Genomic DNA, 11,748 nt, shown 5'->3' on the forward strand with positions numbered 1-11,748 from the left:
TATGAGATCGCAGGATGAGAACTTTGATCTGAGCCAACAAAACAGCGGAATTATATCAGTAACTAAATAGAGAATATCAGCAATCTTACATTTAAGAAAATGACATACACAGAATCCGCATCTTGAAAAATAATACGAACAAAGATAAAAAGTAGACACACAGTTCATTGTTTTGTATATTTGATATTCTAAGAAACATTTATTCCCGCCGAAAATGTCAAACTTGATAAAAGCATGTTCATGAATCTTAGCCATTATTTTTTTTTCAACTGCGTGAGAAAGGACGTCTGGATAAAAGACACATTTTATATGTATTGTCTGTAAGAGAAATATATTTTTTCTTTATTTCTAATCTTAGCCATTATTTACTGCGGTACTCTATTAACATTGATAAATTACAATAATTCTACATATAATAGTTAAATTCAATAGAATAAATATATCAAATCGGTTTCAAAATAGAATATCTATTTTAAAAAATCAAGAAACGAGTTGCTTAACTTTTCCGGCTGTTAAAAATATACTGTAAAAACTATTTTTAATTATAGTTGATGCCGTGCCCACAATCTTATGAGTTTTGTTATAAAATCATTTTTATATTTTTAATTATTACGAAATGGCAACACGCTTAATTTTGAGGTTCGTTGATGAGTTTCATAAAAAATTGTAAATGCTAATAACTAATATCTTCATTAAACCCGACCTTCTCCGACCCAAATCGAGATACGACACCCCTCTATTTCCTCACTCCCTCGACCTTTCACAATCAAACTTTAAACGAAATTTGGTACGGTAGCTTGTGTATAAGGGGATTGATGCTATTAATCTTTGTCCAATCCTGAGGTATTAAACAAAATAAAAAAATCCGTGTGAGCGCTGGCGTCTATTTTTTTTTGGCTGTTTTTAGGTTGTCTGAACATGCGATTTGCAAAAAACTCAAGTCAAATTTGACAAGATTCAAAATACTTTCCCTTATGTATACATACAACCAGGAAAGTAAAACCGGTTTTATCGAAACAATTAACTGAATTCGAGATTTCCGGTTTTTGCCAAAAACTACTACTTACACTTGTTAGTGTATTAAATTTAAGATAATCGCTTTAAATTTTTGTTTGAAATACCAGATGGAAATTTTCTATAAGCGTATTTCATTTTGTTAAAATCAAAAAGAGTAAAGAATTAGTTTTATTCAAACAGTTAAAATTATTATAGAAAAGAATGAAAACACGAACTGTAGTGGAGATAATTGCAATTTAAGCATTAACCTTGATGAGCCAGGATTCAAATACAATATGCTCAATGTGTTATTTTTAAAAATAAAAATTTGTACTATAAACAAAACTGAATAATTGAACTAAATCTTACGTTTCAGTCGTTCGGCGATAATTGGAGGTGAAATAATCGTAAAAAATATTGATATAATGAAATGAGAACCCGAGTCTGTCCTCTTGGTCACGCATACGGCATTGTTTCCCCAACATTTTTGGATTAGCACCCAATTTTGAATTTAGATTAGATTCCTGCAATGCCACAGTTTTAAAATAAAATGTTCAAGTCTTATCTGATTAAATACCGGTAAAATCAGCTTAAAATGTAAAATAAATTATGATTGATTTTTTAAAAATTTGACATTGTCTTGCAAGTTTAACTTCTGCAAACTATTTGCATCAATGTGTAAAGAGATAGTATCGCTCTAAGCTGGTAAGGTCGCAATGTTTATAGAAGCTGTTTTTTATTAAATTAAATGCTCGGTTGAAAAAATTTTTCGGTTTAAGTTTCGGGAAGATAAATTGAGAAAAAACCTTTCGTTAAAACATAAATGTAAAATGAGGTTTCAAGATATAAGTAATTTCTAAAACCTTGTTGAAATTGTGATCTATGAAGATATTTCCTTATATTTGCAAACTGTCTGAGATTGAAAGAAAATATTAAAATTTTCTTACTTTTAAAAAATATATACCGTATGTTTGAATGAAAGTATGATTTGATCCCACAAGAGTATCACAATATTTGTGTATATACTGTACACACACTATACATTTTAAGTACATGATTCAGGCTTTTGAAACTTTGCATATTCATCTGTAACATTATATTTTTCTTTTTATAAAATTTAAATGTTTAAAAATACTAAATAAAAATCATTACATTTATCTTTTTATCAATTCTTTATTAAAACAATCAATACTATTTGCATATTTTATTTACAAATGTGTCCAAATATAAATTATTTTACATTTTGCTGCATTTAAAAACAATGCTAAGTACATATATAAAATTACTTAAGTTATTTTTCAGCATCTTTCTTGGAAATGCCAATAGCCAGACCAACTAGAATTGCACCTACTGTAAAACCTTGGGCTAAAACTCTCGCTCTCATCATAAGCTGAGACCTATACCGATTACCACTTCGCATACACCATAAACCGTAAGACAGAGCAGCAGTAGTTAACAACACTCCTATTTAAAGATTAAATATATGTCAAAACATATTTAAATTTTTAAATTAAAAATTACATAGAATAATAATGATGCACATGACATCTGTAATGAGAACATATAAAATTTTTATTAATAAAAAAGGTAAATATTTATTTTTGATGAAGAAAAAGTAAAATTTTTATTATAACTCTGAATTATGATTATGTATTTCATTAAAAAGTTTATTCTACAATCATTAAAAAGATTTAATCCTTAATTTATAATCATGAGTGAAATTAACACTGTATAAATATTAATATTTAAGTAATATACACTAGATATTAAAACAGGTTGGTTTGGGTTATTACTGTTTTATGATGCAAGGACCTAATTGGCAATGCTGTGCCAATATGGCAAAACATTAAAATAAACATAATGATGCTTGCTTGTAATAAGAGCAATTTATAAAATATAAAATAGCCAAAAAGGCTTAAAAAGATGACATCTCATATATATATATAAATATAAGATGTCATCACTAACCATCAACTATAATAAAATGTAAACAAGTATGAAAAGCTTCATAAAAGTCATTTAACAAAAGCCAAAAAACAAAATAGATATATAAATAAAGTATAAAATGCATACCACAAGACAGCATCAGCTGATAGAAAATGTAAAATAGCAATATGCCATTCATTGACATGTTAGAATGATAAAAATGAAGGGCCATAAAATACAGTAATATGTTATATGATAAAATGATCATTCACAATGAGCTAAAATAGAAAACTATGTCGATAAGTATAATAATGGTAGATGAAAAATAAAAATGTCAAAACCAAAATCAAGGATAAACAATAAGAGTATACATATAAAGCCTAAAATGCATGCTACAACAATAATGTTTAAGGCCAACAGGAACTGAAATTCAGGGAGGTTAGCATGGAAACCACAAAGTTCCACTGCAGGATTCTTTTAGCAAGATAGTGAGTTAGCATGGACCACATCTCTCCTTTTGTATTACTATTATGTTCATTTATTTATTTTTTAATTAATTTTGTACTTATACCCAGCTTAATATTAGTTACTGATGAGGAGCTCTAAAATATATTAGTTGGCCTGAAATGCATGTAATATATTTATTTTGACCGATTACATACAAGTAAAAACCCTATGTTCTGGATCATTGAATTACCAGTAGAATTCCTATACTCCTGCAGATGCAGGATTTCAGAATTTTCAGGAATTATCTAAAAGAAAATGGAGATGCCTATGGAGGAGCTACAAGCCAAATTCAACTGCACCACATGGATATTTCAGTCTCACTTTTAACTAAAATATTTTCTCTTAAAATTGGTCAGTACTCATTGTATCCAGTATTTTCTCTTGTAAAATCAGAGAGGATGGTCCAAAGCCTGTGTGTCCTTACATTGTCTAGCCATATAGATGACTATAAATGAACTTTGTCTAACTCCTAGAAAAGTGAATTCTGTATGAGAATTCAGTAAAAGATGTTTTCTTCTGATTTTACATTTAGGAAAATTAAATGTAAAATCAGAGAAGAAAACATCTTTTACTGAATTCTCATACAGAATACCTACATACATATACAGTGCATATATAAATATGTACCTTCATACATATATTTATAAAATGTATGAATGTGTATGAGTACAGTATATGAAATACTAATACTAGCAACACACACAAAATGCATTCTGATTTGCTCTAAGCCTACATAATGTTTGCTTGTGTACATATTTTAACTAATTCAAAGTGAAAAGTCAAATCAAATTGCAGCAAAAATGTCAATCTATATTATACAGTGTACTCTATTTTACATAGAACAAATTTCTCAAAGGTTATAGAAACCAGATAGAGTAATGTGACAGTCAGTCAAGGTTGTATAGAGGACAGGTTTTTGGAGATCTAGCAGAAAATTTAGTTAATTCAGAAGTAATGGTTTTCTATAAACAAACAACTAACCTAAAAATCTACATACATCAAGGAACACCGGGGATGTAAACAACACTTTCTGGAACCTTTTACCGTTAAAACGTTAACGGATATTTTTCGTTTTGGTCTAACACCGGTAAAAGGTTCCAGAAAGTGTTGTAAACAACTAACCTGTTATACATAAAATAAGACACCAACCAATGGGATTCATTTGAATATACTGTATTAAAATACACAAAAATGTTCAAAACATGTATTTTTGAATACATGTTAATATGTTTTATATGCTTTTAACCACACTGGTAATTACCCCCAGCATAATCTATGCCTCAATTGAAACTATCAGTAATAAAAGATGTACAGTATATAATCAGACTTGCACATTATGGTATTTTGTGTTTGTATTTAACAATTACATGTAACTAATCACCAATTGCTTTGATCACAGTTACAAAATAAAATTTGATGTTTAACTCCAGTGCAAATCTTGAGTTGTGAAAATGTTAACTAATTTTGTTTTAACTATTCTTTCTTGATTTGAATTGTCTCATAGTCTTTATTGATCTTCATACCATTTCAAGCTGCAATAATGCCTGATTATTCCCAAAATATCACTATTCTACTAGTGCTTGAATGGATGTCAAAATAATAAGAGCAACTTATACTAATCAAAAGATTTCCATAAAGTTATAAGCTCTCTCAATCCTTTTTCACATTTCCTTTGTAAAAACAGTATGTATGTATATATAAAAATAGAATCTGTTCCATGTATACTTCTAATCTTTTTGACAAATGTGGAAAAATTTTTTTTAGTTACTGTCATGGTGATATCACGTAAGAAACAAGATTGGTCAGTTTGAACTTTTAACGAACGTTGCTGAGAAGAGATCATTAAGGAACACGATCGGTTAGATTTTGAATTTGTAGTCCTTGCGTCTCAAAGGGGAGACAGTTGGCAAAGGATTACGCTATGCGGCAGATGTGGAATAGAGCTATGCCTAGCTTAGTTGCTGATTGGTTGGCCGATGGCTGTCGACGTGGAAGCGGGAAATTCAAGTTTCGATCAGTCTTGCTGACTGAGTTCTACCACAGACTAAGAAAGTGCCAACAGCTAGACAACTGTTCGTCAGTCATTGTAAGGTGTCTTCTTGAAGGGCAAGTATGAGAAATAAGAACTATTGAAACTTACTGTGATTGTGTACCAAACAGTCACCAATTGTGAAACTTGTATTTTTGAACTTTACTGTTACTCTGTAGTACCTTGCAGAAAACAAACTACCATGAAACTTGACACTGACATCTAACTCCATTCCTTTAATACTAATATAAATTTATGTTTAATGCATTATTATATAAGCAAGCATTGCATAATAATTAATGCAAGCACCAAACAATCCATGAATCAATCAATCATTCTCAGTGATGTTGCTCTAAATGATTTGAAATCATTTCTCAAACTATGGGTTGTGACCCAATATCAAGCTGTACTAAAATTTTAATGGGTTGCAAAATGATACAAATATTTGTGGAAGGCAGTATTAATAAAATACTCTCTAAGAACTAAAAACAGTACAGTACTGAAAACAATAAAATAAACAACCATTCCAACTTCAGCAAAAATTCTTTAATCCTAAGAACGTTTTCAAACGCATTAAGCGTCCATCTTCAGTTACTTCTTTAAATCAAATATGAAATTCGAACAAATATTACGTAAATTAACGGTACGATTACAATAAATAAAAATAAAATAAAATAAACAGGATTATCGTAATTTACAAAATTATGCCAATATTTCATAAACAAAAATAAAATAAAAATAAAACAAAAAACCAACATGCGGTTTAAACCAAATCACGGATTATCGCAGTATTTCTTTACAATTACCCTCATCCGTTATTAAAGACTTAATCCTAGAGCTGATATTGGTCTTGTTTTATCGTACTTCTATGTTTAGTCCAAATCATTGCACAAAGATTTCCAAGCCGTGGAAAGCCCATCAGCGTCCCTATAATTAATGCATTGCATACTTCTCTGCGCTCTGTGGATTTCCAATTTTTCGAAAAACTTTATTGCGTGTCTCGATCTAGTAGACCTGATGATAGAGGCTTGGTCCCAAAAGACCATGATGCCCTGCTGCTTAGCATAATTGGCCAGGACCGTACTATCAACTGATTTTTCCACCGATCGCTTGTGTTCATTAATCCTCTTTTTTAAATTTCTCAAAGTTGCCCCTATATATACTAATTTAGAATCGAACCTATGATCCCTTAATGGTATCGAATAAATTCCTGTTAGTGAGTTACGCTCATACTACATCTTATCATTCCTTAAAAGCTTGTATATAGTCGGATTGCGTCGATAAATAACTTGCAAATTCCTACTCCTGGAAATCCTTTTAACTAACGGCTTAAGAAAAGGAATGTAATCCAGGATCACTTTTTCTCTTGGTTGGTTTCTATTCCTCCCACGTGTTCGGTTATGGTCCTTCTTGATGAGAGCATCTATTTTTTCTGTTCTGTAGCCATGTTGCAAAGCCGTTGTTCGGATGTATTGTAGTTCTTTAATTGTATCCAAAACATCTGTGCAGTGTGTGTGTGTGCTCTCTGTATCCACGAGCGAAATACTGCCATCTTGATATGCCCAGGGTCCGCGGAGTTTCTAGGGATAACGATTGGGAATGATGTCGGTTTGCGATAGACATTCGTGCGGATTTCCCCTCCTACACGTTATAGTGAGATCCAAGAAATTAACACTGTTATAACTTTGCTGATCCAAGCTTTTAAGGAATGATAAGATGAAGTATGAGCATAACTCACTAACAGGAATTTATTCGATACCATTAAGGGATCATAGGTTCGATTCTAAATTAGTATATATAGGGGCAACTTTGAGAAATTTAAAAAAGAGGATTAATGAACACAAGCGATCGGTGGAAAAATCAGTTGATAGTACGGTCCTGGCCAATTATGCTAAGCAGCAGGGCATCATGGTCTTTTGGGACCAAGCCTCTATCATCAGGTCTACTAGATTGAGACACGCAATAAAGTTTTTCGAAAAATTGGAAATCCACAGAGCGCAGAGAAGTACGCAATGCATTAATTATAGGGACGCTGATGGGCTTTCCACGGCTTGGAAATCTTTGTGCGATGATTTGGACTAAACATAGAAGTACGATAAAACAAGACCAATATCAGCTCTAGGATTAAGTCTTTAATAACGGATGAGGGTAATTGTAAAGAAATACTGCAATAATCCGTGACTGGTTTAAACCGCATGTTGGTTTTTTGTTTCGTTTTTATTTTTTGTTTTATTTTTATTTGTTTATGAAATATTGGCATAATTTTGTAAATTACGATAATCCTGTTTATTTTATTTTATTTTTATTTATTGTAATCGTACCGTTAATTTACGTAATATTTGTTCGAATTTCATATTTGATTTAAAGAAGTAACTGAAGATGGACGCTTAATGCGTTTGAAAACGTTCTTAGGATTAAAGAATTTTTGCTGAAGTTGGAATGGTTGTTTATTTTATTTTATATTGTCTCTTCAGTAAGGAAGTATAGTTTTATGTACTGAAAACTTTTAACAATTTTTTTCCTTTTAATTATTATTGTCATTTAGTAACAAAAATTAAGATTATAGAGCAGGCATGTCAAAGATATGGCCCGCAAGACAATTAGTTGCAGCCCACATCATCAATTCAATAATGCTATTTGTTTGTATTTTTATTATTTTGATACCAAAGAAAATGCGATATTATGCACTCTATTATTATTACTGTTTTTATTTTTGTGTTTAATTTCTTGTTTTACATTATGTTTTCTCTATTTCATCTTTTGTATTTCAAATTAAAGTCAGTCTCGAAAAGATCATTTATTGCATAATTCACATTATTTTGCATATAAAATAAGTGTTTGAAAGTTCTCATAAATTAAAAATACAATTAAATCACCTTACAAATTTCTAAAATCATTACTACTACATAGTATAGTTTCAATTTATACAATAGTTCCAGCTAGAAAGAATAAGTTATTTTCAATGAAACTACCCATAACAAATGAATGTAAAATATTCAAGTTTGTTGCTTCCTATATGCAATTGTGAAATAAACCCTATTTGTCTTTATAAAATAATTCTGAATATAAGCCCCTTTTCAAAGCCTGTGATTTATACATTTCTTACTTACCTGTCTCTTTTGCAATCATTAATTCAAATATAGGCCAAAGGGTCTATTGTACAACCATTGTGCTTATATGTTATCACTACCTGAAAAATTGAAAATATAAAAAAATGTATTGTTATATAACATGCTTTTAACAAAATTCTGTGGCCATCCTGATTATAAAATGTTATGTAAACTATTATATCCATGATATTCAGATAAACAAGTAAACATTTACTATCACAATATATAATACAAAGAAGAACAGTAATCATAGATATCAGTAAAATACAAGATTTTCTCTGTCAGACACTATCAGCATTCTGCAAGGACTAGATAATCCACACAATAAACAATTATGAAATCAGCCTATATAAGATGACTAGAAAAATAAATGTTTTTGAAACTAAGTGCAAAAAGAAAATTATATATTTCATAAGGTGGCTCATCTGGAATAATGAATTCACTTGCTGTTTGTTCTTGATTTAAAAATGACATGATGATGATGCTCTTATTTATTGTGTACTTGTTTCAAAACATATGCAGGGGGAAAAAACTTAAAGTTGGCAATATAACTTATTTATCAAATCCATCCAACAAACAAAGCAATAATAAATGCAAATGTGTCTCACTAACTTTGTATGGCTTTGCAGATAACATTTAGAATCTAACACTAACATTTTCAACCCATTTCTAGGGTCTTCTTCAGGTGTTCTATAAATTTTTCTGGTGTGATATGAATTTGATTCTGATTTTTAAATGTTCCCGTCTCCAATGCTTCTATCTTCGAAATTTAGTTTCAAAATTTCAAAATTTAAATCTCCAAAAGACATGCACCTGCACCGGCTGTTCTAGTGTTGCGTCATAAATAGCCTGCCATGTCCTCAATAGTTGTTTTTCATCAATCAATTTTAAAGACAAAAAAAAACAACTTTATAAAAGCAATTATCAGAATCATTTCATACATTTGTCATGAAAGTCCTTATGACTAAAAAATGTACCTTCTTGAAATTTTTATAAACTTCAATAAGGTATTTCAAATAACTGAATAAACTGGACACAAGACAATTAAGAAAAATTTTAAATAAAAAACAATTTTATGTATCTCTCATGTTACATCATCTCCCACATACTTCACACCACCTATTTCATACATCTTGAACCTTCATTTGCTCTATTACAGGTCTCTACCTCATTTGCACATTCAATCTATCAATTCTGACAGCCAACATATATCCACTTGTGCCCCTTATTAACCAGAAAATTACACACCACCTCTTGTAAAGGGCACACATGCATTTCTTGTGATTACTTTTTTTTTTGTATGTAACCAGTACATATACAATAATGTAGATTGTAGATGGTTTAATAAAAATTAACAAATAAACACCAATGAAACCCAATAATATAAGTAACAACACACCCAACAGTCATAAGTAAACGGGTTAATTTTAGTAGCGCCATCTCTTGCACAAACTAACAATTTAGAATAATTTAATTTAGAATAAACTGGAAGAAAAGAATCAGCCTGAAGTGAGACTCGAAACCGCAACTCCTGCTTGCCGTGCAGACACGTTGCCAGTTACGCTATCATCTGCACAGCAAGCGGGAGTTGCGGGTTCGAGTCCCACTTCTGGCTGATTCTTTTCTCCCAGTTTATTCTAAATTAAATTATTCTAAATTGTTAGTTTGCACAAGAGATAGCACTACTAAAATTAACCAGTTCACTTAAGGCTGTTGGGTGTGTTGTTATTTAATAAAATGCCTTTTTCTCAATATTTTGGTACAATTCTAGGTCCGAATGACGCGATTGGGACTTTAACAGAGCTGTAGAGCATACTGATAGGAACAAAAAAAGTCTAATAAATCATCAGTTAGAAAAAATTTGCAAGCTTTTTTTCTTCATTATCAGAAGGATAATGAAGCATCACACACAATTGAAGAAGGGGGAGTGTGCCAAAAATACATCATTGTACACAACAGAGGAGGAGGGATGTTAAAGTGGCTCAAAAATTGTACGTGTAATTAACGGATGACCCTAAAAGTATTCATTATGAATTTATCAAAGTATTTATTATAGCGTAAGATAAATACTTTGGCTTTCATTAAATACAGTCAATTTCAACGTTGTTTTGATTTATTTCAGAATTATGTTCCATGCGGTATAATAAAGGAATATATCTTATTTTAATAGTCATACAATTCGCATAAATTGTATTTCGCTAATAATTTAACTCACCAACAGGTACGAATGGATTAGCTTTAGTCTTACGTATCATCTTCTCTCTCAAACCCTCTTCCTTTATATCTCTCAATCTCGAACGAACACGCACCCATTCCAATTCAGTTTCTGTTTGCTCATTTGACATGATGACGACGGTATGAAATTCAAAGGTTCTGCTTATACGTTTCTACACCTGATCCCATAGACCGCTTCGGAAACATCCGATTAAATTTCTGGAAGAGTAGTGCCCCCTTTCGGATAAAATTATTACTTATTATTTTTTAAAAAAATATTAAATTCGTCTCTTCTTGAAGATTATAACTTAAATAATTATTTAAATGTTAAATTAGCGTGGTTCTAATTTGTAGAGGGATTAATAATTGTATTTTATTCGAGAATCAAAACGCATAAAAAATTTTAATACTTTAGTTTTAATTCGAAATATGTAAATTTGAAATAAAATATCACTTGATATTAGTGGTCTATGAATAAACAACGGTTTCTTGTCATTTTGGCAATGTAGAATTGGTTTCTTATTTTTTCACAATTAAAATATAAAGCCAGGCGCTACTGAACACTGGCGTAGATGTTTCAAACAAACGTCTAGGCCCGTGTTCAGTAGCGCAGAATTCTAAGTAAGAAAGTCTAGGAGATCGAAACTAAGAAGTGTTCTGAGTATCCTTGAAGCGTAGAGCTATAATATCCAACTGGAGCGGCAGCGCTCTATTGCTACTAGCGACACAAATGAAACTGGAAATGGCTTCACTGTAGAACAAATTGCCACATTGTGAGGAGAAGAAAGTTCGTTTTTCTTTTGAATTCGACGTTGGAAAAGAGAAGGTAAAGATAATGAATAACATAAACGGTAAAAAATACATTCAGTTAGGTTTATTTATCATTGGCAGTGCAGCCGTATTTCCTAATATTATATTTTATCCGTGTATCTCACACTTCTGGGAAAACTTCCAATCTCACTTTTC

At 30.8% G+C, this 11,748-nt stretch overlaps 1 protein-coding gene across 1 annotated transcript; it reads right to left on the reverse strand.

Annotated features, from left to right (window-relative positions):
* Positions 1-2,185: 2,185 nt before the first annotated feature.
* LOC136981455 (HIG1 domain family member 2A) lies at positions 2,186-10,993 on the reverse strand. The gene is made up of 2 exons (XM_067277776.1): positions 10,784-10,993; positions 2,186-2,460 (listed from the first exon to the last, which is right to left on the reverse strand). The coding sequence occupies exons 1-2, from the start codon at positions 10,911-10,913 to the stop codon at positions 2,288-2,290; spliced, it is 303 nt and encodes a 100-aa protein (XP_067133877.1). The 5' UTR covers positions 10,914-10,993; the 3' UTR covers positions 2,186-2,287.
* Positions 10,994-11,748: the final 755 nt, after the last annotated feature.

The sequence above is a fragment of the Centruroides vittatus genome, unplaced genomic scaffold (assembly GCF_030686945.1).
Source record: "Centruroides vittatus isolate TY-2023 unplaced genomic scaffold, ASM3068694v2 contig_1168, whole genome shotgun sequence".
NCBI lineage: Eukaryota > Metazoa > Arthropoda > Arachnida > Scorpiones > Buthidae > Centruroides > Centruroides vittatus.

Excerpts from the sequence above, each read along its gene's own strand:
- LOC136981455 (XM_067277776.1), bottom strand. The coding sequence starts at position 10,913 with ATGTCAAATGAGCAAACAGAAACTGAATTGGAATGGGTGCGTGTTCGT. Across the intron at positions 2,461-10,783 it reads TAATCCATTCGTACCTGTTG|GAGTGTTGTTAACTACTGCT; the intron begins GTGAGTTAAATT and ends ATCTTTAAATAG.